This window comes from Ambystoma mexicanum, chromosome 7p (assembly GCF_040938575.1).
Source record: "Ambystoma mexicanum isolate Mex_15411 chromosome 7p, UKY_AmexF1_1, whole genome shotgun sequence".
NCBI classification, from domain to species: Eukaryota; Metazoa; Chordata; class Amphibia; order Caudata; family Ambystomatidae; genus Ambystoma; species Ambystoma mexicanum.
In genome coordinates, this window is record NC_090939.1 from 647,149,445 (window position 1) to 647,177,079 (window position 27,635).

General features: G+C 46.7%; 1 protein-coding gene across 1 annotated transcript in view; it reads left to right on the top strand.

Moving 5' to 3' along the window:
• The window catches only part of EIF5B (eukaryotic translation initiation factor 5B), a 1,211,079-nt gene that overhangs the window by 436,021 nt on the left and 747,423 nt on the right, over window positions 1–27,635 (top strand). The window contains exon 8 of the mRNA XM_069636688.1: window positions 27,422–27,523. Coding sequence (XP_069492789.1) covers window positions 27,422–27,523 — 102 coding nt within the window. The remainder of the gene's footprint in view (window positions 1–27,421; window positions 27,524–27,635) is intronic.

The window sequence follows — 27,635 nt, forward strand, 5'->3', positions numbered from 1 at the left end:
TTTTCACTAGGGTTGAATTCCCTAAAGAATTTGCCAGTCCGGCACAAACTTTGACTAACTATAGGTGGAAAGAATGTGGGGTGTCATATACATTTTCATCTGCATATCATCCACGTCCAAATGGTCTTGTTTAAAGATTTAATATAACTCTCAAACGCAGGATTGTAGTTCTGGAAGAGCTGCAAAGCAGAAATTGGGATGGCCTCTTAAAATGCTTAATTTTTGCATAGAGATAGATGCCTCCTTCAACTTCTTTCTGGTCACGGAGCCCTTAGCTATGGATGGGTGTTAGGACAGTTTTTCTGAAGTGCTTACCAACTTAATCAAAACCATTAAACTGAGACAGTACAAGACTCCACTCTTAGTATAAGGCTGTACCACCTGAGTACATGGTAGCATAGACAGAGCAGCCAGGCTTATTTTAGGAGGGAGAGAGGACTGTAGAATCGGTATAAATGAAATTGTAATCCATGGAAACACTTTGTATGTAAAAAAACAAATGATTTATTTAAATACAGGTGTAGGCCCAAATAAATCTAGGTAAGATACATAAGTACTAACACATTACATGAAATCACAATTATAAAAACACAACACTATACTTGAAGGTACACAGACCAAAGTATAAACCTTATTTGGAACCCCTGAGAGTAGTTCTAGGGAAGTCGACATCTTTTCATACACATTCAGTATAGGTCATACCTGTTCTTGGGGAGTAAAAACCAATGGTTACTTTCGCAATTACATTCAGTTATGCAAGGGCAGTAGACCCTACCAGTTATACAATGACTCTCGGTACAAATCATGTAATCAGTAAACTGGACAATATACTTTTTGTGAATAGTGGAACACTTATTCCAGGTACATTAAAAACCTACAACTACTTTTGTGATAACAGTTATACTAGGTGAGTAAAACCTAAGGATCTAATAATCAATTACAGGTGCTTTTGACCTCCGTGAAACACAGATTGAGATAAGCAGTAACTCTGGTAACTTATTTTTGGATGGCGCACAACTAACTTAAGGTAAGTAAAACCCATATACTTTTTATATCTCACAAGCAGTCCAGGTTAGATCTTTCCCAGCTATAAGGATAACTGAAGTATGACTTATCAGGGACAGTTAGAACCACAGAATCTAGGTTAGATAGCACAGGGAAAGTAAATCCCAATGTTAACTTTACTGAATGACTCAGTTATTCTAGGTAGGCAACAACCTAATGTAGACCTATTCTGGACAGGCTAGCAGCAAGTCAGGGGAAGCAAGACCCAGTTGGAGGACACTCCTACAATTACCCTGCAGGAATAATCTGGTGAAACCAACACTTTACTTTTGGGAAGAGGCACAACCTAATCACAGGAGAGTAATGTACCTTCACATCTACTTTCTATTATTCTTGGAGCATGAGTGTTCAGTGGCAGAAACGGGGTCACTAGGATCTAGTGTCAGGATAGGTTCTTAAGTAGCAAAAGTCAGAGTTCCTTAGGAAGACTGGGCAAACGGGTGAGTACTTTACTTCTGAGTTAGAAGAGGGTCTAGGGGCTTCGCAAAAGACACCCTAGCAGGATTCTACCAGTGGGTCTGGGTGCACTGGATGAAAGGCATCCCCATCACAGAAAACACCCCACAGCTTCACAGAAATCCTAAGAGACTTAAGGTAAGTACATACCCAAGCCAACACAGTTCCTCAACATTGAAAAAGATTTGGCAGCAGGAGGACTTCAGAGTCTGCAGCCAAATACCCGGTCAGTGGATTCCTTGTCGTGATGACTGAAAACAAGACCTAGGAAGGAACTTTGCAGCAGGGACCGATGAAGAAGGCTCTGGCAAGGTTTCCCTCACAGCCGAATGCGATTCTACAGATTTGGCGCCTTTTGAAGGAGCACAGAAGAAGACAGAAAATCGCGGTTGAATTCTCGTCGTTACAAAGGTCCAGCACTCTGAGCGGTCTTTTCGGACACAGTTTGTGTCTCTGGAGATCCAACAGGATGCTGGTTAGGGAGAATTCTCAGAAATGTGTCAATTCCCTCTATTTTAGAGACCCCTAGCAACTTTGCTGGATTTTGAAGACTTGATTTTGTTTAACCTGTAGAGAGAGAGAGACCCTTTTTTCCACTCTCTCATTAATTTTAATATGATTTCTGAGCTTTGCGTTTCTTTTGGCTATGCCTAACTAACTCCGTAGACATCATCATTTGCATTGTGGCACACAGCACTGTTAGGGAGAATTCTCTGTTTAGGCTGAATTTCCTAACCTAGTGAGTCCCCCAGCAGCTTTGCTGGATTTTTGGGGTTTATGTTTTTCTCCTGCCAAGAGTGAGACTCTTTTACCCTCACTCTTGGACATGATTTGAGTGTGTTTCTTTGAATCTAGAAGTGTTTAATGGGCTATGAGGTCTTTTACTCCATAGGGTTTCATGTGTTTTTGTTATGTGTGTTACACAGCACCCTCAGTGCAGTGACACAGGGGTGTCATAGTAACCCCCCAATATATACTCCATACCCTGGGACTGACTACTGTCTCCCAGGGCATGTAAAGTCACCATTGACTTTACTAGTCTTAAATTCTGAACAGAACCAGTACAAACCATCATATTGTGGACGTACTGGCTGGGGCAATTCGATTGCCCCAGGGTCTGTTAGTCGAGGGGGCACGTCTCCGTCCCCCCTGATCGAGTTTTGGCTGGTGGCAGTGGATACTACTTTTTATATTCAACCGCAAATATTTTCCTATGGGATTTCCCATTGTTTTAGGCTACTACCTTTATTTAATTATTTACGGTAGCCTCGAGCATACCGCCGGTTTATTTAATTAATATTAATTCTCCGGTTGGTATTTTTTGCCAGAACTTGATTCTAAAATGGCGTTTGTGTTCTCTTCTCTGACTCCAACCCAAGTCGAGCCCTTTGTTCCACTTTTTGGCGGGCTTCTCCACAGAAGCCCTCCAAAGTGGTGCCACTCTGTCTGGGGTACTTAGGAGGGGTGGAGGGGGATTTAGGCACCCTGGACTGAGTTGCCTAGGCAACTCAAGTCGCCCTCCGTCCTGATTGGCCCAAGTGGTGAGCCGGCCGGCTCACCACTTAGCATGTTTGAGTGACAGCTAGGCTGAGTGAATGGGGGTTTTCTGCATAAAAGCAGGGCTTTGGGGACTGGAACTTCAGAAGTCGCCACAGGACCTAAGAATGTGACAAGGGAGAAGTTGAGCTGACCTGCCACGACACCACTACTGGTGGAGCCCTGCTGGACTGCCTCACCACTTTTCCCAACGACAGAGGAGATCTCCCGCCGGAGAGTCTTCTTCCTTTGACTGGTGGGGATAACCAGTTTCACCGTCTTTTTGCTTTCCCGACGTACCTCGTGGCCGCCTTGCCCGTGCCAAGCACCCCGGCAACCGGGATACCACGTTTTACCACGACCGCGAAACAAAGGTACCACCTTTAACTGGAAAAAACTGCGGCTGGTTTCTGCCCTGGTAGTGCAACGACCTTCATCTTTCCTCCAAGTCGAGATCTTCTCTTCCCCTGGACGACGACGCAACTTGCACCCACTACCAGGAACAACTGCCACCACTGGAGGATCCTTCCCACTTAAGGTACTGTGTCCCGCCTGGCTTCCCCTGCTACCGACTGTACGGAGTAGATATAACCCCCGGCTTTCGAACCTGGGTTAGCCTCGGACACCCTGGCTAAACTTTCCTAAGCCTCTCAACTCTTTTTGAACCCTCTGCAAGACTTTCTAAGCCTAGTGTAACTGTGTGATCTTGGGCGCCTTTGTGGTCTGCTCTCTCTAAGAGTGGGCCCAGCCTTTGGACTTTGGCTCACCAGTGACTTTTGCTCTTCTGCCTTGCTTATAGTGTTCCTGAATCTTAGAGTGGTGTACCTTTCCATATTCTGTCTTTTTCCCTCCCTTTCTCACACTTATGGGAGTGCAATCTAGTTAAGCGCTCACCTCTGTATGAAAATAAGTGGTGTTTTACTGTGACGTATCTGATAAGGAAAAAGGGATGTATGTATTACAATAGTAACTGTGTTTAGAATATTTTACAATAAGAGTGCTGGAGTGTTTTCAAACTGTGTGTTTTTAAATAAATAATTATATACTTTGATACCAAAGCTCTAGTCAGTGTTTGCTTGTATTATTGTATCTGAGTGCCTATTGTGTATACTTTGCATACTGCCTAACTCTTCTTGAGGGAAGTCTGACTGCTCAGCCACAGCTACCAGGTAAATCTGGGTGGTACAGACTGCTACCAAGTGGGTTTACTGCCAACACCTGTAGTCTTAAATCTTTTGCAGTGGTCCCTAAGGGAACTTCACAGGTTTCTGTATAACAAGCACCTTCAGTGCAGTGGCACAGGGAAGCCTCTCAGATTTCCCAAAGGTATAAATACCTTCTCTGGGATAAACTACTGTTTCCCAGAGCAGTAAAGTGAAATTGACTTTACTTAGATTTGTAACTGTCTAGACCCAGCACACACTATCTCACACTAGGGTGCTGGACGGGTTACCTACTATCCCCTTTTGTCTAGCTTCTCATGTAACATTTTTATGTTACCCTTTTCTCACTGAATGGCTGGTGGCAGTGATTTTGCTTTAACTATCATGGTGTGCATTTACCGCGGGCTGCTTTCGCAGATGCAGTAAAGCACCCAAGGGTGCAATGTTTGTCAAAATGGCCCCGGTCTTCTTTTTTCGCCATTTTGAAGGGATTGATTCCTCCAACGTATTCCACATATATGACAGGGAATTACCACAGATGTGCTGCTTCGGAAAATTGTCTGCGTTGATGACGTCGATACGCTGTCCTCGAGGGCCTCCGATAAGCCGACGTCACCGGATGTTATAAGTAGGATTCACGACACCCGTAGCCTCAGTTCCGTTTTTTTCCGCGAACGTGTTCGCTTCGGAGATCTCGGCGCTCCTCGGTTCTTCTGTTACTTCTATCGGTTCTTCGAACTTGGTGTTTGTGAAGATATCGTGTCTTTTTCTACCCATGGTCGGGATTCAAGAAGTGTCGGGACTGCAGTTCCAAGATGTCACTTACGGACCCGCACGATGTCTGCCTCTGGTGCTTCAGTGAGGACCACGCCACCGAAGACTGTGACGATTGCCAGTCGTTAACGTCGAAGGCCTCGCAGGAGCGGAAGAGGAAGCTTACTGTAGGTAGTGTTTCCAAACCCCAGAAGTCAAAATCCGTGGGGGTTCCGACCGACGATTCGAGGGGCGAATCTCTGTGTCCGAGGACTCCACCAGACGGCGGGTTGCTTGTCCCAACAAGCATTCCTCTCCTGCAGAATGGGATGCATTTCGTACGGAGATGATGGCGATTTTCCAATCGCAGGGCTCCGTTCCGTCTGCGCCTTCGAAAGAAGCTGGCAGGGAACGTGCTAGGGCCATCGCTCGCACGCCTTTGGGCTCATGTGGTCGGCGCGATCATCGGGAGCCTTCAAGGTCCCGATCGGACAAGGTGGATCGCTCTAGCCATGCCCGCTCCAGGTCCCTGTCCTCAACACCCTCGAGACCGGTGGAACCTGTGATGTCTTCTAAGAAGACGTCGACACCATCGAGGCCGTCGAAGGACACACTCGAGGCACCACCCTTGAGGCCTGTATCGAAGCCATCGGCACCACGTTCAACGCCGATTCCGTCGAAGCCCTCAACGCCTTTTGTGGAGGCTTTACCGGAGGTGCCCCGTGCATCGGTGGAAACTCTGAGGAAGACCCTGAAGAAGTCAGTGAGGCCTGTATTTGAAACTTTTTCTGTGCCCTCCTCCAGGGATTTATTCAAGCCTCTGGATTATATCTCTGAGGTGGATGAAGGGTCTCAGGAAGGTTTGGTACCTGATGTTCCTGACGACCTGTTATCTGGTCATAGCCAGTTGGAAGACCTGCGTCAGTCTTTGCACGACGCCAGTGGTCTTGATACCTCCCCGGAGGTCGAGTTTGGCAGGCCTGAGCCTGGTACGCATGCTGAATCTTTGTACAGGCACCTCATGTCGAGGGTGACAGAGTACTTGGGGTGGTCTGCGCCACCAGTGGATTTTCTGCAGGTTGACCTGACCGATATCCTTGACCAAGGTCCACCCACTGACCCGGTGCTGCCATTTCATATGGCTTTACAGAGAAGGGTGGCAGCGGCTTGGACTGCTCCGGAGAGTCTCATGGCAGTGAGCAAGTTGTTGCCGAAAAATGCCATCCAGCCAGTAGCGACCCCTGCTACTTGACGACGCACCGCACTCCGGAGAGTTTGGTGGTGCATGCGGCTACGCCCCGGCAAAGCAGGCGTCGTACCCTACCACCCCTCCTGATAGGGACGACAAACGTTTTGATGGCTGGGCGAAGAAAGTGTTTTCTTCAGGGGGTATGGCTTTACAGACCGCCAACTCTGTGTGTGCCTTAGCACGTTTTACTCGCACTCTGTGGAATTGTGTGTCTTTGGCGGCTGAACATATTCCCGAAGGGGATGAACCTGATGGTTTTCTTGCCCTCGTTCAGGATGGCAAGGATGCCATGTGTGAATCTGTTCAGTCGGGGCTGGTCATGGCAGACTGTGTCAGCCGGTCCATGGCGGCGAGCACCGTGATACGCAGATTTGCGTGGTTGGGGAAGTCAGGGTTTGCTCCTGACGTACAAGCCTGGCTTCACAACATGCCCTTTGATGGTGTCCATCTTTTTGGCAGCAAGGCTGACGAGAGCCTTGAGGTTGCAGACCTCAAAGGCTGCAGCAAAGTCGTTGAACGCTGCAGTTCGTCAACCTCTGCCTTTTTCATCCTAGGGGACAGCAATGGAGGGGAGGTTCCTTTCGATACTACTCATCTTTTGGTAGATCGAGGGGAGCGGCCAGTCAAAGGGGCCAACGTAGGAGTACCATAGGTGGAAAACAGGGTACTTGAGGTGCCAAGGCCGCTCGAGCAGTTGTCTCTTTGGCCTCAGGCACTGCCGCAGCCGCTTCAGCTCAGTCATGAGGCCATGGACCATGGTTCGCCAGTTGGGGGAAAGCTGGCGCAGCATCTTGTAGAATGGCGTGCCATTACTTCAGATGTGTGGGTTCTGGAGATCATAGCCCACGGCTACTGTCTTCCTTTCCGGCAGAGGCCTCACGCCAATCCACCAGGGAATCTCTCTTTGAAGAGTCCGGATCCGCTCCTTGCACAGGAAATGAAATCCCTGCTGGAGAAAGGCGCCATAGAACTGGTGCCTGTAGCAGAGAGGAACAATGGATGGTATTCCCCATATTTTTTGATCCCGAAAAAAGACTGGGGATTGAGACCCATGATGGACTTGCGTGGTTTCAAGAAGCTCCTCAGGAAGGACAAGTTCAAGATGGTTACTCTCTCTCAAGTCATCCAGGCCCTTCAACTTCAGGACTGGTTGGTGTCTCTCGATCTCAAGGACCCTTACTTTCATGTGCCGATTCATCCCAAGCACAAGTAGTACAGGTTTGCGATTGGCGACTCGCACTTTCAGTTTCGAGTCCTGGCGTTTGGATTGACCTCCGCCCCAAGGGTCTTCACCAAGCTCATGGTGGTGGTGGTGGCAAGCGTATCTCAGGATAGGGGGGATTCACGTCTACCTCTACCTGGACGATTGGTTGATCAGGGTGCACTCTCCCGAGCAAGTCCTGGATCATCTGTCAGTCACCTGCCACTCCCTTCACAAGCTGGTCTTCTCCCTCAACTTAAAGAAGTCCCACTTGACACCTACCCAGCATCTCCAGTACATCGGAGCAGTGCTCGACACATCCCTGGGACTGTGTTTTCCTCCCCAGGTGAGGGCTCATCGCATTCTGCAGATGGTGAACAAGTTTCAACATGCCCAGAGTCTCCCGGTGTTCGAGTTCTTGAGATTGCTCTGCCTCATGGCATCCTGCATTTTCCTGGTGCCATAGGCCAGGCTCCGGATGAGATCTCTGCAGTGGGCTCTCAAGATACAGTGGTCAGTCATCTGGCAGGATGTCGGATCCCGTTCAGGTGCCGCCCTCGTTCGCCCAGGATTTTCTGTGGTGGGCCGTCAAAGGCAATCTGATGAAGGGGGCTCCATTTTGGCTACCCTGGCCGGAGGTGACGATCGTGACGGACGCATCTCTCATGGGATGGGGAGCTCATGCCAACGAGTTGACAGTCAACGGTCGTTGGTCTCCGTTGGAGTACAGACTCCTTATCAATCTGTTGGAGCTGAGGGCTGTCAGGCTAGCCCTGAAGGCTTTTTTGCCGTCTGTGCAGGGGAAGAATGTCCTGATTCTGACGAACAATACAGTGGCCATGCACTACCTCAACAAAAAGGGGGGGCAGCGTCTCCCTCTGTGCAGAGAGGCGATGCAGCTCTGGTTCTGGGCCATCGAGCAGGAAATTTCGATCTCGGCAGTTCATCTGGCCAGAGAAGAAAACGTGGCGGCAGAAGCTCTGAGCAGGCAGAGCACGGTCTCTCACGAGTGGGAGCTGACTCAGGAGATTCTCCTGGAGATCTTCGCCCTTTGGGGGACCCCACAAGTGGATCTCTTCACCACCAGTGTCAACTGGAAGTGCGAAAGATTCTGTTTGCGGGAATTTCCTCCAAGATGAGCCTTAGGGGACGCGTTCCTAGTGAGTGGTCCTTCCCACTGCTGTACGCATTTCCTCCAGTCCCCGTCATTACGCAAGTGCTGCGCAGGTTACGGAGGTTCGGTTACCGAATGATCCTCATTGCTCTAGCATGGGCCAGGAGAACGTGGTACCCCTACCTTCTCGACATGTCCATCTGCCCTCCACGCCGTCTTCCCTACCGAGATGATCTGCTCTCACGGGAGGAGGGGTCAGGTTCTCCATCCAGAGGTCAAGTCCTTCAACCTTCATGCTTGGCTTCTGAAAGGTTGAGGTATAAGGATTGGGACCTCCCTGAAGACGTGATGGAGGTGTTGCTTTCGGCCAGAAGACCTGCAACGAAGTCCCTGTACCGTTGGAGGAAGTTCTGCGACTGGTGCAGGGTTCATAATGTGGATCCTTTTTCATGTGCTATTCCTGTGGTTCTGTCTCTTTTGCTTTCGTTGGCCCACAAGGGCCTGCAAGTGGGTACCATTAAAGGTTACCTGGCGGCGCTGTCCATATTTAAGCGCTCGTCTGAGGAGTGTTCTTATTTTTAAATTCTATTGATTTCTCAGTTTCTGAAAGGGCTCACTAATGTTTTCCCACCGTCCCCTTTACATGTGCCCGGTTGGGATTTGAACCTGGTTCTAAAATTCCTAATGGGAGCTCCGTTTGAGCCTTTACATTCTTGTCCTTTGAGACTGTTGACCTTGAAAACTGTATTTTTCTAGTATGGGGTCTGGCATGGATTCACATGCTCATGAATATTCCCCGTCGTCAGGCTGGGAATCCTCAGTAAAGAAAAAAAATCAGTTTCACTTCTGTTTCTGAACTGACTTTCTCCTAATAACCAATCACTGGTCTCTGGGGCATACTGCCCCCATCCAATGACTGCCCTCTACCTAAGCCCCTCCTCTGGCAGCCATCTTCAGATTTTTACCGCACGTTCAAGTGTTGGGAGTCCTCGTGCTATAGCTCTCGAGCTTTTACTGCGTTTTGCGATTTCTCAAAGTGTTTAATCTAATTTTTTCGGTCAGTCGAGCCTCCAGCTCCACCGTTTCTACTTCAGATCAATGGGGACCCGTTTCGGAATTTTCTACGCCCCTCAAGGGCGAAGTTTTCATCGAGTTTCACTTCTCGGAGGATTCCGTAAGATCTTTGAGGCCTACCCCGTGTGGACATGGCCCAGGACAAAGGAAACACGATGCCCGGATCCAAGCTTTTCAGGAGCTGCTCTGGATGCGGATTGCAGAATGTCTTCAAGGAGGATGAGCATTCCAAATGCCTCTACTGCCTTCACAAAGACAAAACGCACGTGGAGAAGGACTGTGCGTTTTGTCGGAAGGGACTATGAAGGATCGGCGTATCCGCCTCACCAACTGGCTGGAAGGGAAGAGCCCAGCGGTAGGTGAGAAGTCATCCGTGCGGTCTTCTAAGACCTTTGAGGGCGCTCCGGCGACGGGGGCCCAACAAAAGGCAAAGCACCTCAAGTCTGTGGGCACCGGGAGCGCCCATCTGTCGGGCTCCTCTGTTGCCAGACAGGGCGCACTTTCACCGACGCCATCAACCACGAGCCAACGCTCTGGCTCGGGGAAGAGGAAATCTGAGAACCCGGGTAAGCTTCGGGAGAAGTCCCGGTCGATCCCTACGAAGACAGCCGAGGGGGAGCGAGGCAGTGACCCTCCCCCCAAGGAGAAGGCCTCAAGCGCTTCCAAAGTCGTGAAGTCCCGGATTCACCCGGCTAAGGCCTCTTATCGAGGGAGTCGTGGCTGCCCTGGCGAAGCCTGTGAAGGCTACCGCAGTGGAGGCGACCTTCGCAGCCCAGAGTTTCCCTGTCACCGCAGAGGGAATCCTCTTTTCAACCTATTGATAAGACCCCCGTGAAAACCCCAGTGCGAAAAGAGTGGGGGGCGGTGGCCATCACAGACACAGACACAGCCTCTGAGGAGGAGCTGGCTGGAGTCGCTAAGATCCTGAACAAGAAGTTCAATAAGGTCTGGTCCCACGGGAGGGATCCCGTCGAGGCAGACGAAGAAAGCGACGGTGGTGCCAACGAGGAACCTGTGGAGGCGGAGGATTCCACTCCCCAACCGTCGCGCCCCCCCGCGCTGGTACCTGGGCCACAAGATAGCTCGGGGGCAATCTTGATGGCGATCCAGGCCTTGTGTACGGAGATAAGGACAAGGTTGCCCTTAACCCCATCCCCTGTGCCCTTCCATCCTTCACGGCCTTTGCAGCCTCATCTCCTTCCCCTGATCCGAGGGAAGACACGGGAACAGAGACGGCCACGACGGGGACGGATGACGACGATGGTGACGATGGGATGGGCCTTCCATCACCACCTCCTCGGGGCTCCACGCCCGACGAAATTGGCACCTTCCACGCCATGATTGCCAGGGCATCCGAGCGCTCCAGCTCTGCCCCGAGGAACAGAAGAAGGAAGGTTTCCTCTATCAACGGAGTGAGGCCAAGAGGAAGACGGTCCTCTCGGGGCCATTACTTGACGACATCTGGGACGAGGGGCTGTCGCTCCTGAAGAACCTGTACACGACTCATGCCAAGAGAGACCGGTACGAGAAGTACCGGGTCCCGGATTCCGCCCCCATGTGCCTTAGGGCGCAGCCGACCCCGGATTCGGCCGTCTCCGCGGCGGCCAAGAAGAAAGCGGCGGGGGTGGCGGCTTCAACTTCGACCTCCCTGCCGGACGGCGAGGGGAAGAAACTGGACGCCATGGGATGGCGGGTGGTCATGTCGTCGTCGGCGACGACGATTAAAGCGGCCAATGCCCTCGCGATTGTGGCCCGCTACAACAGGGAGCTGTGGTTTAAGATCGCTCCCCTGCTGGACTTCCTCGTGGACAAGAGGGCTAAGGCCCTGCAGATCCTACAGGAAGGCGAGGTGGCGTCGGACCATGCCGTAACAGTAGCCACAAACATTGCTGACACCGGTTTTTGCCAGATGGGCAACAGTGTTTGCCTTCGCCGGCGTGGTTGTCTCAAGGCAACCGATTTCCATCAAGACTTGCAGACCAGAGTTCTGGACATGCCTTTCGATGGGAACAACCTGTTCGGCAAGATAGTGGATGAGTCACTGCAGGCCATCAAGGCCGACACAGAGACAGCTCGGGCTTTGGGGGTGTTGCAGCAACGACAACCGCCCTTTCGGAACTCTGGTTGCTGGAAATCATTTCAGCTGCTTTTCCTTCATCATCTTATTCGGTTTCGGTTCCAGTGGTAGACTTCTCTTCAGCTTCCAGGTTTGCAGCATTTATCAGGAACGCACAACCTCTGCATTCTCTCCCCGCATTTTACAAGAAGGGGCGGTCTGGCTGACCAATCAGGACAGCCAGCCATCCCACTGGGATTTGTCCCCATTCAGGCAACGAGGAAGACAAAGGGCTGTGGCGTTTTGGACTCCTCCCTCGCTTCCTGCCCTCACAGACAGACTGTTGCCTGGGAGGGGACTCCAGGGGACTCCCACCAAAGATAAAAATCACACAAAGGAATGTCCCGCCCTGGATGTCGGGGGAAGGAACAAGAAACAACAAGAAACACTAAAATGGTGAAAAAAGATGATGGGGGCCATTTTGGTAAAATGAGCATCCCTACGTGCCTTTCCTGTAGCTGTGAAGACAGACCACGATAAAGGTGCACCAAATTAATACAAGGTATCGCTGCCACCAGCCATTGAAGGTAAGCTTGTCCCTGTAACACAATTGTTACAGTTTTAATGTGAAAGGGGATAGATACATTGTATCTTTTCAGTACTCCACATAAGGTGGGGGTGTGCTGACTTCACAGAATAAAATGTAAAAGGGATCCTAAGATCCTTTCTACCCTTGGGAACTGTAGTTTGTTGGGGAGAATTCTCCAGAATGGCTAATTTCCCTTACCTACTGAGTCCCTCAGCAGCGTTGCTGGATTTCTAGGATTTATTTTTTTCACCTGGTAAGTGTGAGCCTTTTTTCCCACTCTTACATGTGTTTTGCTGTGTTTAACATTTTTTTGTGTTCATAGACTGTGGAGCCTCACCTACTCCATAGGCATCATCTTTTTACTGTGTGTTACACTGCACCTTCAGTGCAGTGACACAGGATTGTACACACACCACCTTAGGTGCAGTGCCACTAAGAAGTCCCTTGGTCTTCTCTTAATGTTTAAATTACGTTTTCTTGGGTGAGCTACCGTTCCCAAGAATAGAAACGGATCCCGGTCTGTCTTACCTTTTCTTTGTGGGGCCAGCACACACCACCCTATATGGAGTAATGGGGGGGGGGGGTTACTTAGTAATTCCCTATCCCACTTTTCATGTAACATTTTTTGTTACACTAACTTTAAATGGCTGGTGACAGTTGTTTACTTGTCTACCAGTGTGCATTTCTACCACAGGCTGAACCCTCAGCTGCAGTACAGCACCTATGGGGGTAACAACTTTTCCCAAAATGGCCCCAGTCTTCTTTTTTCGACATTTTGTTTGTTGGTTCTTTCTTGGTTTTTACTCTTAGTTGAAACCGGTTTGAGCCCTTTGTGTGTGTTTGCCTTTGGCAGGCTTCAGCCCCAAAGTCAGCCCAGGCTCCAGTGTGTCCGGAAAGGCAGGAAGTGGGGTAGGGTGCCTAAACTTCCCTGTCCTTTGCATCTAGGTGTGCCTGAATGAAGCCAGTCCTGATTGGCCGGCTGGCTGTACTAAAACTGTCCTAAAAGGACAGCCACCCTGCTGTGTGACTAACAGCATAGGCTGTGAACGAATGGGAAATTGCATAACAAGCGAGGTTTGTGGCACTAGAGGCAGAGTCGACAACTGGAGAGGAACATCCAAAGAAGATCTGAAGATACGACAGCAGCACCCTCCTTGACTGCAAAGTGCCAGGTGAAGCCCTGCAGCTGTGCTGACCCAGTTTTCAAATCGACTGGGAAGAGCCGCACCAGACGACTTCCTCCCTTAGACTGGTGGGACCAACTAGCCTTGAGACAAGCTTCCATTTGATGCAACCCCCGACTTGCTGGGCCTCACCAGAGCTGCAGAAGCCCAATGTCAGGGGTACTCTGATCATTGACGAGTGCATAGTCTTGGGAAGTCTGAATCCGGCCAAATCTTCGTGGGCATCCAGAGAACCCTGTAGAAGCAGGAAATCGTAATCCAGAGTCCCCTCGCCAGAGACCATGACGGAGGGAGCAAACAAGCGCTTTTCGTTCTTAATTGGTGCCGAGGAAAATGCGCCAAAATACTGAAGTGCTGCGGAAGTGAAGGAAATCCCTTGCTGGGAAGTCCTTCTCCCGAGTACTGCCACAGGAGCCCGCCAGACGTCCTCTCTTTCGTCACCACGACCAACGTCCAGGAATAAGGCAATGCTCAGCTGTAGCAAGGAGGATTCCAGCTGGAACATTATTCTTCAAATCACAGGTACTTTGGAGCTTGGGGTGTGCACCTTTTAGCCATACGTTGTCCTTCCTGCCTTGCGAAGTGCTTTTTGCATTGGAGCTCAACTCATCTGCACTGGCTTAACAGCTTGTGCTCTCTACAAAGTAGCTCACTTGAGTAAGTGATTTCTTCTGAACTTACTAACTTTGCCAAGACTTTATCTAAGAAGAAGTGCATCAGAACTATTGACTTTGTCCATTTACTTTGGCTGTCCTGGCTCCCTAAAGGCGCTCTTCTGAACCTATTGGCTTTGGTCGTACTTGTTTCCTCATATGTTATAATTGTTGACACTATTATTGCTGGGCTAAAAGTCGAACTGCCTCCCTTTGTTAGACTGTAATTGTTTTAAAAACTGTTGAAAGTATGTTCTACATCTTATTCTAACCTTTCCTTCCTTAAACAACTCAATAACTGCATTGGTAATCGAAATAAGTGAAATACTGACCTTTACTGAAGTCACTCTGTGTACTGGAACATGTGTTAGCATAAGAAAAGTCTTTACCAACTTTTACTGTCTTTTAAAAACGGAATCCTAACTTTGATTGAATGTTACTAGTAGATAAAGCTGTTTAAAGATTGCTTATTTAAACCTTGTGTATATTATAAGTATTTATATATAACTTCAAGTGTGTTACTTGGATACTTGTACTTACTGATTTCAATTGTATAACTCTACAGCTCACATTACCCCTTTTACGATAAGCCTGTCTGCTCAGTCACACTACCAACTTGTGTAGTACAGGCCTATATTAAAAGGTGGGTTACCTAATACCAAACAGAAGTGTTTTGTAGTCCCATACCAGTTGGACTGCACTAATTCTTATTCAACAATTCCATATAATTAGATTGAAGGCATTCATCCTGGTACTAGTCGATTTGTTTGAAAGAATTTCCCAGACTGTCCGCTTTCATCTAATGGCAGCATGTTGGTTAACTGCGCATGTGTTAACTTTGTGTGTGTGTTTTGTTAGGAAATAGGGGCGAGTTGCGGGATGGGGGTATCCCTTGCAGTTACACAACTGTGCCTGGTGGGGGGAAGAAGGCGCAGGGAGCGAACAGGGGTTTCCCCTGCATTAGGGAAGTATAGGTTAGAGGGCACTAAAAAGGGAAAGATGTTTTTTTGCAGCACAAAACCAGGCTTGGGCAACCAATGTTTGTTAAAATCTGCCTGTGGGGAAACATCATAGATCTCTTCATCCCTAGGGTTGAAATGGGAGCCCTGAATTTGGCTTTAGATAGAGAAAATGATGAAATTTGAACCTCTCTCTGACCTGTTAAAGGCAGCCCTTTAGATGGCTCCTTTGAGCATGTCACATTGTCCCCTCATCTGACTTTAGAACAGCAAAGTTAGGTTAAAACTTTGCTTATGCAATTTTCCCTCTTGTTTTCCAAACTCCAGGCCTGACAACTTGACACAGGAGATAGTGTGCCTACCGAAAATGACACTGGGGATAGTGTGCCTACCAAATGTATTAGTTTACAGGATGTCAGACCAGATTTGAAAACACCTTAAGTCTGAGGTCAACAAGATGTTTGCTCTAGAGGTGATGGAGCCATCTAACAGTCCATGGTCTTGTCCAGTGGTATTCGTACCAAAAGCAGGCACAACCTATTTGAGGTTCTGTGTGGACTAGAACTCTTAATGCTGCCACCAAGACAGATGCTCATCCCCTTCCATCTAGTGATGAGGACAAACAGGGTGCTGCAAAGTATCAGTATCTTTGACCTGACGGCAGGGTATTGTCAAATACCCCTGACCGAAAATACCAAGACGTCCACATTCTCAACACTACCAGTTCAAGTTTTACACTTTGGCTTAAATAAGGCTCCTGCCACTTTACAAAGTTTGGTTATCCATGTCCTGAATGGGATAGATGAGTTCTGCATGGCATATCTAGATTTTGCAGTCTTCAGCCCTACTTGGGAAGAACATGTGAAACAGCTGGGGATTGTGTTACAGCCTCTTCAGCAGGCCCATTTCACCATAAAGGCTACCAAATGTCAGTTTGGTCAGGGTTCAGTGACCTACCTTGGGGCGTGAGGTTTGAGGGGGCAGATTTCAGCCTATACCCAATAAAGTACAAGCTGTAGAGGACTGGGCAACTCCCACAATCCAAACCCAGGTGAGAGCTTTTCTGGTCCTCACTTGATATTATAGAAATTTCTCGGCAGATTATGGAACCATAACTGCCTCTTTGACTGCACCCATCACTCCAAAGAAACCTAAAAAGGTTACTTGGTCGGTGGAGTGTGAGAATGCCTTTTCAGGGCATCTGACTTCCCAGATCTTTTCATAGTAAAAGCTGATGATTCTGACACTGGAATAGAAGCAGTCCTCTCTCAGCTACAAGACAAAGGAAGGGAGCACACTGTATGTACCATCAGTCACCAGTTTAAGGACAGAGTAAAGGTAGGCCACAGTGGAAAAGGAGTGTTTTACCATAGTGTGGGCCCTTAGGAGACTGAGACTCTACCTCGTTGGGAGTCAATTCACTATAGAGACTGACCATAGGCCCTTAACGTGGCTAATGAAAGGAGAACATCTTAACTTGCTCAGGTGGCCCATAAACTTCAGGGCTTTTCCTTCACTATTGGGCATAGGCCAGGTGCACAACATAGCAATTCTGATGGAATACGAAACACTTTCATGGGTGGATTATATTACCCCCCACCCCCTTGTGTTAGGCAGAATTGCATGCAGTACCCTCTGGGACCACCACATACAATTAGGACTACAGGTGTAAGCAAAACCAACTTTGTTATAAGTCTGTACTACAGTTTTTGGTAGCGAGCTGAGCAGCCAGGCTTATTACAAGGGGGAATGTGAGCAGTAAAAGGATGTTACACAGAGGTCTTACAATCACAGTGGTTCAAGTAGACACTTATACTCAAGGTTTCTTGGTAAAACACTTAACTTATTACACAGTCATTTAGAAAACATTCATTAGATGGAGACAACTTAATTACTTACATACACCTACACTTAAATACCAAACCCATTTGTTCGTGAGTAAATTAGGCTCCCCTGAAATAGGAGCAAAATGGAATTTCAGTCACTTTAAATAGGAGTGAAAAGGCACAAGTTAATAAAATAGTTCACAAATACTTTCTTAGGCAGTGCAAATAGTTTCAGTTCACTAGAGGACTCGATTCAGTTCAATAGGCCTAGGCCAAAGTCAATGGGTCAGTGTCTAGGATGGGAAAGAGCACTTCTTGTAGTAAACGGTAACGTCTTTGCCAAAGTTCTCAGAAGTAGTTTGTACGAAAAAGAATCATATGTGTTGGGTCACAAGCCGATTAGGTCTGCAAGTTGGGAAAGTTTTACACAAACTTTCACCGCGAGAGGTAAGTTATCTCAATCGGGTTGGCACAATACCTTAATATGAAGAAAAGATGCAGCTGAAGATGTTGGTTCCTGGCAGGTCCTGCAGATCTCACTGTTCCTGAGCCTCAGTCGTGGGGACAAGAGGGAAGACGTTGGGGGACTCTTGCACTGCACGGGGACTGGTCAAACAAGCTGGCAAATGGAAGATCTTTGGTTTGAGTAGCTGTCGTCAAGCACACAAGCTGGTGTCCTTCCCCCTGGTTAAACCTAACCAGCTCCGAGAATGGTATCCAGGTGGCTTATGAGTTGATTGGTCCCACCAACTCAAAGCAAGAAGTAGTCCTTGAAGGGGCTTCTCTTTCGAGATGAACTTGGCAATGCGGACCTGCAGCAGGGCTTAACCGGGCAAACCAACGGTCCAGGAGTTGCAGCAGCCGGTTCTTTCGTTCCAGTGGCCGACTCTGCCTTACAAGCCAAGAGACTTGCCTTTTGAACAGTTTTCTCCCTTTCATTCCAGCCTAGCTGTCACTCACCCAGCAGGGTGGCTGTCCTTGCCGAACAGTTAGCCAGCCAATCACGCCAGAGTGCATTTGGGTCTCCTAGGAGACTAAGCACAGTGAGTTTCAGGCACCTCCCTCACTTCCTGCCCACCACAGACACTCAGGCGCCAGAGGCAGTCTTCAGTCCTGAAGCCTGCCAAAGGCGTAAGAACAAAGGGACCAAACCTGGTTAGGCACGCAGAGACAAACTCCAGAAGGACCTTTAAAAAAATAACGGCGAAAAAAGAAACCCAGGACCTGTTTAAACAAAGAGGCTTAAAGGGCCATCTTAAAAAACATGGCTCCCGTGATTTTTAGCTACCGTTGTTCGCGGTCGGGAAAAATCACGGTAGTTCATTGTAAAACCACTGCCACCAGCCATTTCGATAGGAAAGTGTAGCATTTAACTGCTACATGAGTATCTAGACACAGTGGATACTAGCTAACCTCTCCAGCACTCTATAGGAAGATAGTGTGTGCTGGGTCCAGGAATTTAAAAAAGACTAGTAAAGTCAATTTAACCTTACATTCTCTGGGAAACAGTAGTTTATCCCAGAAAAGGTATTTAAACCTTTTGGAAGTCTAAAAGACATCCCTTTGTCACTGCACTGAAGGTGCTGTGTAACACACATGAAAAGATGATTCCTATGGAGTTGTCTAAAACTCCATAACCAAAGAACACAAGAGTAAAACGCATATCAAAATACATGAAAGAGTGGGGGGGGGGGGGAAAGGCTCACTCTTTCCAAGAAACAAAATTAAGTCCTCAAAATCCAGCAAAGTTGCTCGGGCTCTCCAAGTTGAAGGGAATTAGCACATTTGAGAATTCTCCCTAACACCCCGTCCCTTGTCCGGGGGTGAGTGTTAGGAAATATTCGTCAGCATGGGATCTGGCATGGATTCACACACTCATGAATATTCCCTGTAGTCAGACTGGGAATCCTTGGTAAAAGAAAAACCGTTTCACTTTAAAACTGTATTTCTCCTCTAAACCAATTACTGTCGTCTGGGTCATACTGCCCCCATCCAATGACAGTCCTTTCCCTAAGCCCCACCCCTGGTGGACATCTTTTGATTTTTACTGCACGCTTCAGTGCTGGGAGTCCTCAAATTGCTCTCCGAGCTAATTTCGTATTTATTCATAACTTTTTTGCAAAATAGCTAGATTTTGACATATTTTTGCTTCGTCTTCGACGAAGGATAGAGACCGGCAGCAGTGCTCTGCTACCAGTGAAGATCTTCATCTACTGGTGGATCATCTACGTTTTCGAGGAGAAGATGGAAGGCTGCAGCCTCTTCCATCCCTGCGCGAAGTGTGGGTTAAGAAACGTCTACGTAGAAGATCGACACCATAAATGCTTGTACTGCTTGCATCCGGACCACGATGAGAAGGGATGCAAGCTGTGCTGTAGTTTTTCAAAGAAAACCAAGAAAGACAGATACTGAGGTCAAAACCAACTCCTGAATGTCTGCTCTTTTTCAACATGTGGCGGCCAAAATGGTGTTGCTGCTGGCTCAAGGCAGTAAAACAATTGGTTGGGTGTTCTGCACTCTGATTAAGGTCTTCCCAAGCTAGAGGAAATCATTGATCTGTTGCTGGCCTGAACCATCTGCAGTGATCACTCTACTACGTGTTCTCCAGTGGTGTGAAGTTGCCAAGCACACTCTTTTAGGGACCACAACTCTGAGGCTCTCCTGCTGCTCTCCACAGTTAAGAGGGGCCTTGCTGGAGCACTTTGTTCTACCACAGTCATTTGCAGTCCCATGCTGAGTCACTAAGACTGTTTCTCATCTGCTTCATCCATGTAGTCCATCTTTTTTGTGGGTATCCTGGGGGGAGGATGAGACCAGGTCCTAGAACCACCACTAGCTCAACCCAGTTGTTAGGGAGAGTTCTCATTTAAGTGCTAATTTCCTTCCACCTTGGAGACCCCCCCAGCTCTTTTGCTGGACTTTAGGACTTTTTAATTTTAACCCTCGAGTGAGTGAGACCTTTTTCTCACTCTCGTGTTTTGACCTGATTTGGATTGTGTTTCCTTTGTTTTTGGAGTCTGACAAACTCCATAGGCATCTCCCTTTCGTATGGTGAGACACAGCACCTTCAGTGCAGTGTCGGAGACATCATTTAGATTTCTCATAAGGTTTTTCTTGTGTGAGCTACTGTTCCCAAGAATAGTAAAGTGAAGTTTACTTCACTTACCTTTTCTCTTTGTGGGTCCAGCACACACCATCTTATGTGGAGTGCTGGTGGGGTTACCTACTAGCCCGTTATCCTACATTCTCATGTAACATTTATGTTACTCTCACTACTTTTAATGGCTGATGTCAGTGGTTTAATGTACTTACAATTGTGCTTTTCTACCGCAGGCTGGATCCTCCGCTGCAGTATAGCACCCATGAGTGACCATTTTGTCATAATTGTCCTGGTCTTCTTTGTTTGCCATTTTCTGGTTGTGTGGTCTTTCTTGGGTTTTACTCTGCGCACCAAGTCAGGTTTCAGCCCTTTGTTTGTTTTGCCTTTAGAGGGCTTCAGTCCTGAAACCCGCCATTGGCCCCAGTGTGTCTGGAAAGGCAGGATGTGAATGAGGTTCCCGGAACACCCATGTCCTTTGTCTCTAGGAGTTCAAGAATGCAGCCAGTCCTGATTGGATGTGTGACACCCTGTTGTGTGAGTGAAAGCCTAGGCTGTGCATGAATGGGAGAAACCTGCTTAAAAGGCGAGGGTTTTGGGACTAGTCAGTCGACGACTGGGAGAAACATCTGACAAAACCGTGAACGAAGCTTGCTGCATCCTCCTGGACTTGCCGGTGAAGCTCTGCTGCTGTGCTGAAACTCCTGGTTCTGATCGACAAGATACGCACCAGACGGGATGACTTCTTCGCTTGGGTTAGTGGGACCAACTAACCCCGAGACAAACTCCACTGGACCATCTTCCCTGAATGGCTTTACTTCTTTCCTGCTGCAAGAACTGAGTGCCAGGGGTAGAGAAATCTGTAGTCGAGTGAATAGTCTGCAGTCCGGCCAGAAACTCCAGGAGTCTCCTAAGGACCCTCCAGAAGCCGGACAACCAGAGCTCTAATGCGCTCACCAGAATCCAGGACTCAAGGATTGAAGGAAGCCCAACCAGTATCCGAGTTCCCCGAGTGCTGAAACTGTGAAGTGCAGCTGATCTAAAAAGAGCCCGTAGCTACCAAGCACCTCCAAATTGCTGCTCCAGGAGTCCTCCAGACCTACTCATTCTTGTCCCCACGACTGAGGCTCAGGAACCCAGGAGCTGCATCGCTGCAACAGGACAAAATCTGGCTGGACCACTCCTCTTCAAACCATAGGTACTGTTTAGACTTGGGGTACTTACCTCAATGTCTTTAGCTGTGTTCTTCTCAGTGGAGACTTGCATTGGCCACTTTTGTTGGAGTTGATTCCGTCTCTGCTTCTCACAAGTGTAACAGCTTGTGACGCTACAAGTGATTTCTACAAAACTCTCAAAATGTGTGCAAGACTTTTACTATCTAAGAAGTGTCTTCCGCTTCATAGACTGTGCTCCAATTGACTGGCTGCCCTGGCTTCTTGCAGACTCTTATAATCCATTGACTTTGGTATTTCTGTCCCTCAGAGGTGGTAACTTGTTTTAGACTGTTATTGCTGGGAAAGGCTTGTCTAGATCTCATTGGAAGATTAATTTTCCTCACCTATACTGAGAACCTTTTTTAACCCTTTTCCTTCCTTTTAACCTTTCCCTTTTGCAGCCTCAGAATCTGCAAAGTATAGCTAGTGATACATAAATGCCATTACTGTCCTTGTGAATGAAGTCACCTCCGGCCGTAGGAAGTGTGTAAAAATCATCTCTAAAGAGTATCTACTAACTTGTTCTGATTCTGAAAAAGTATTTTAAAGTATATCTGATTGTTGCATATCTTGCCCTTTTTAAGGAGCGCTTATTTAAAAATGGATGTTAAATAACTATAACTAAAACCTTGAGTGTAAGTGTTACTTGGCTTCTTGTATTTGCGAATTTCATTGCTACAGCTCACATTTACGCCTCTTGAGATAGGCCTGGCTACTCAGTCACACTACCAATTTGTGTAGTATAAGCCTATACCAAAAGCTGGGTTACCAAATACCAGGTACAGTGTGACTACATCAATTCTTACCTAACACCAGTTGACAAAAGTAGCAACTGTAATCACAAACTCCCCAATGCCACAACCAACAGCAAGAGCAGTTGTCTCCAAAGGCTCTAACTTATCTGGAGTTGTAGGTAGTCTTGGTCTGAGTTTGAGGACCCAGGCTGCATACCCATTTTATGCCTCCTTACTCCCCATGCAATCCAATAGTGCATAAAGTCCTACTGTGCAGCTGCTCTTGTCTTAACTTTCGGTGTGTAACCTGGGTATAAGAATCCTGTCTTGGGTCCAACTAGTTGGTAGCTGCTGTTAATGATTTCAATCAGGCGGCGCACACCTTAGTCTCTGCCTAGTATGCAGCGCGCAATTGAAATGCTTAGGTGTTTGTTAGATTCAATATTGAGATGCTACACCACTCATATCACAACCCCTTTTCAAATACCCAGGGTCACAATGGACCATGAACCAGACTGGTTGATGTAATGTAATATTTATTTTACAATTCAAAAGAAATCATACCATTTTTAATATGGGGCAGCAATCACCAATGAGGTGCTAACAATAGGAATGTAAGCAATGCACTTAGTTTAACCTTCTATTGACAAATCTACAAAACACCAGGAAATAGGAGCACTTTTTGATTTTAGGTAAAATAGCACTTGAGTTAGAATTTCCCCCTGCAATGTTTCCTCAACCCACAAATCAATTTAGAATGGATAAACAGAAACAGCAGGTAATCAGGAATGACAAATGGAAAACAGAATTGAAATCAGACCTTCCCTCCCCAAACAAGAGAGCAAAAACTGATTTTAAACCCTGGCAATGCTAAAAATTACTCTCGAAAATGGATGGATGAATGAATTAATGAATGTGTGTAAAAACCTTGAAACAAATATTATTCCTCACTACAGGAACAATTTACAAGTACTTACAAATCACAGGCAATGGCTAATGAAGAGCATACAGTCGAAATTGAGTGGCAGGTTTAAAACAGATTGCAGCAAATGACACGTTGGAAATTTAGCAAACTTTTGCAATTCCCGCCTGAAATTACCAAAACGGTTTTTAATAAAAACGGGTGAAATACACTGTACATTTCTTATGTTGGACAATAGCTATGGATCACAGGTACAATATGCAAGTGAAAGTAAGTCTCCAGCTGGTAAATTGAGAGAGTTATGCAAGATCTAAGAAGGTGCACTTTGAGAAAATGAAGGCACGAAAAAGGAAAATAAATCAGTTTTGACAAGAACAGTTTTACTCGACACTAGAGCATTCAGGCTAGGCTACCAGAGAGGGACACAGTAAGCTCCAGGATTGATTCGCGAATTCAACCCTACCACCTCAGCGCCCGCCCTGGCGGGACCATTCGGATCACTCGAAATAGGACTAAGGGCTTAGGATTTCACAAGACAAAATTATGAAAGAAACTGGCGCTAGCACTAGAAATCATTGGCAGGGTGGCAAGAATGATTCTGACGGTATTACAATTTATCAGGGTAAGGATAGGATGACTTAAGAGAGGGGAACTAAGGACGAGGCAAGGTATACTATGGTTCCTATTGATACTCACAGTCCACTTTAGTTAGGATTTTGGGACAGTCTGGGTTCTGGTCACCACACGGATCTGGTCTAGCAAAGGACAGCTTGACAAAATCAGCTGTGCAGGAAATGGATACCATAGGATAGTTCTTCTGCACTGGCAATTCTGGTCACTGGATAATATAGGTCATCAGGGTAGCAGGATGGCAGCAGCATGCAGTGAGTGGCATCCTGATCCAGCTGGGCTTGCCGTCAAAGTACCACAGTTTTCTCCATGTTAATGGGAGATTTAGTGGGTTATTATATTGGAGGCTGTGCTGGGAATGGGATCAGCAATGCTTAGGTTTTGCAGTGGACCCTGGGGTAAGATCAGCAATGCTGGGCCTTGTAGTTGGGGGTCTGGATCTGGAAGATGAAACAGGAACGCAGCGCACGAAATCGGGAAGTGTCTAGAGTCTTGTCAGGGACCCTTATTTATAATGCCTAGTGACATCATCCAAGTATATGACTGGGGCAGGCTTAACTAAACACACCCCTAACAAAGGGATTGGACAAGGGTGCTAGTCTCCCCCTCGCTCTCAGTTGGTTTGGATTTCCAAGGGAATTATGTCAGGTTTATGAGGTGAGTTTTACAATGTCCAAAAACTCCCACATTTACTTTACTGAAATCCGATTTTGCCAAAAACATACATTTTTATAATTGCAATCTCTTGGCAAATTATACACACAGGTTACATATTATGTGCAGCACAGATCGGTCCAATCCTTGGGTCTGTGGGACTTTGTTTAGCCCTTCTGATGCATTTTGGTAATTTTACACATGAAAAATTTGGCCTAAAATTCCACAATTTTATACACAGATGCAAATTATCCCAAGGGATGTATGTACAAAATATTATGGTTGCAACATTACTACTTTCCTTGTAATTGGTCATATTTTATAACTTCTGTTCCCCATGCGGCAATGAGTTCTACCAAGTTTTAAGAAAGCCCATAAAATTAGATTTGATACTGCTAACTTTTTACATTTTTACTAATTCTTGCTGCAGAGATAAAAAAAAGTCTTTAAAGTTTCTTTATAAAATAGTCTTTGGCACCAAAAGGCAGTTCCTTTGTTGGGTAATTAGTTTTTTCTTTAACTTCAACTGCTGCCAACTGTCATTTCCTTCAAGGCAAAGTGGGGGTTTCCAGTTTAATTGAAGGTTTTATTGCTCCTTCACACTTGACAGGTGAGTGCCCCAGGACTGCTATTGTCCCAGCCTGGAGCACAGACCAGTGTCTGACGAGCGTGTGAACTTTCATTGTCCTGTCCCCTTCAAAGTTTTTTCAAGCTGGCAATTTTCACCAGCGTGTCCTGGATTTATGGTGTATCTCCCTACCTTGGGGACGTTTCATGGCTGGCAACTGGAATGACTGGTTTTTCTGAGAGCTTGCAAATCCAGCCTATGTGTTTTAAACTCTTTAATTTCTTATTTTGGGTCCTGAATTAAAACAAACCTGTGAAAGAAGATAGCCTATGTGTGTAGTATCACCACTAACATAATCCCTTTACATTGCTAAGTAAACAGGCTTTCATTAACAATTTATTTTTAAACGGGCCATTTTTTTTCCTTCAGTCAGCAAAGCCCATTTTTCCACATGTGTTAAAACTGCTGGCATTTCTTTCTTTAAATCCGTTTTGGCAGCTTGTCAGATTGCCACTGTCTTTACAGCTGTAGTCATTACCTTGAATGCAGGAGTTTTATCTATAGCATAGATACATTGACTTGACCTGGCTCAGAGAGTTAGTCTCTTTGAACTGCTGAGCCTGGATACTTTTTGGACAGAAATAAACGCGTGTTCCCGTGCAAGTGAAGTAAAGTTGCTTATTGATTTCTCCCAGAGTTGGTTTGACTGGGCCTGTCACTCCGGAATTATACCTGGTTTTGGTGAAGCACAGTGAAATATCCTGGGCATGACGGGGCCTTTTTAATCACAGTGCTTTCAGAATGAACAGATGGAATTAGAATCAAAGCAACATTTTTAAAGGTTGAAAATTTTTCATTTTGAATGGATATTTTGGTTTTTGCAGCAAAGCAACGCTGCTTTTTCTATTTTCTTCCTTTTATTTATGCCGGAACTCGCTGGCAGTCTCCTTCAATGTGCCCCCTGGTTCCATCCTGCCCGATGTGTTTGGCAGGACGGTGCCGCCATTTTTGTTGTTGCAGCACAGTTTTGAGCCATGGCGCTCACAGGAGCAAGCGCAACCCTTTTTGTGGTTGTTTCTGCGCAAATGCAGCTAAGTGATGTGGGGCAATGCCGCTGAGTGGGTCAATATAACCCACACTGCCTTGTTCTTGATACGGAAACTGTAAACAATATACTACGAATTGTTGTAATGCAACCACAGCCAATTAAGTGAGCCCTTCCATATAGCTATATTGTACATTTTGGGAGCTAGTAAAAACTCCCCTTAATAGCCAAGTTTGGTTATTTATCTTATACTCTGATTGATCATTGTTCCTAGAGTACGGCTGCACTTCTTAGGATACCTTGTCATTTTATTTATGTACTTTAACATCTGATTCTCCCCACCTTAGCATGTTGCAGTGTTTTACTTAATTACTTTTGCTGATCTAAAATTGGGTGAATGCCCCAATTGGACAGAAATGTTATGATTGTGCATGTCTTACTTAGCTTGCTGTGCCCTTAACTTAATGCATCTATGTTGTAAATACAAATATATTTTGATACTCACCTGTATGGACAATCTATTGCTTGACAAATTTGTGCGTATATTTTAATTATACTTAAAACTGTGTTTCTTATCTTCGTAGTCTAAGCCCTGCCACTTTCACCTACAAGTGCAAGATTGGTTGTATTGTGTGTTAAGCCTTACATGTCCACCAAGTTCGGCTTTCCAGAGCCCTACACCAGTTTTGGTTTTGAAAAACCCTCCTCCCAACAGCAGTCTTTTTCAAATCCAGTGCAGTGTTGTACTCTACTAGCACTTCCTCTGTCTTTCTATCTCTGCCCTGGCAACTTTGATTTGGTAAAGTATTTGAATAGCTCAGATGCAATTGACTATGTAATCGGTTGTTCGTTTTTTTGTCAAACATTAACCAAAATAGTGATGTGTGGAAGGTTTTGAATAAATCCGAACCACTGGCATTGCTCTGGGCAACTTTCCACACCACCGTCTTTTTTTAGCCAGTTTGACCATTGCAATAGGGGTCCAGCCATATGCAAAATTAGTCGGGCACTGCCACCAGCGGGAGCAACCTAGCCAGAACTGCTGAGCCAGTTCTCCTGTGCACAGAAACGCAAGCAATCCCAGATATGTTTTGGCCTAATCAGTGAGGTGCAGCTTGGTTATCTATTGCGCATTCTCTATGGTGTTTCCCCTTTCTGTAATGGCTTGGCAGACGAACAATGGCCTGGAGGGCTTCCAAGAGTTATTGCCAGAGGTTTAGGAATAATTGTAAACCTTCCAGCCATCACCTTTCTTTCGCTTTGTCACCCCGAGGTGGACGGGTATACCCAGAACTGGTTCCTGTGCCTGCTGGGCCTAGAGACTCAAGCTACACCTCACTGACGACGCCCAATGAGGCTGGGATTGCTTGTGGTCTCGTGCAGAAGGGATGTGACCTAGCAGTTCGGGCTGGACTGCCCCTTTGGGGGTGGAACCAAGCCTGATTTGCATATGGTGTTTCCCCTTTCTGTAATGGCTTGGCAGGCAAAGAACAATGGTCTGGAGGGTTTGCCAGAGGTTTAAGATTAATTCTACGCCTTCCAGCCATCACCTTTTCGTTTTGCTTTATATGTTGTCAAAAATAAAAATAGCTGATCCTTAAATGTAATTCTTACCCATTTAGTAAACCACAGCACATTATAAATTGGTATGCATTCTCAGTAAAAAAATGTTTTCCTAGTTTCAGAACCAATGGCGGAAGTAACTTCTCCAATAGAAATTGTTCCTGAATCCCCTATTCCAGAAAAGGAAGAAGAGACTCCTCAGTCAGTCGATCCATCAAGTAAGTGACTATGTTAAAAGATTTGCTGCTCGTTGAGTGAAAAATGCGACTTTAGAATTTAGACCCAATAATTGATTTCTACAAAACTCTCTAACTTTGTGCAAGACTTTAA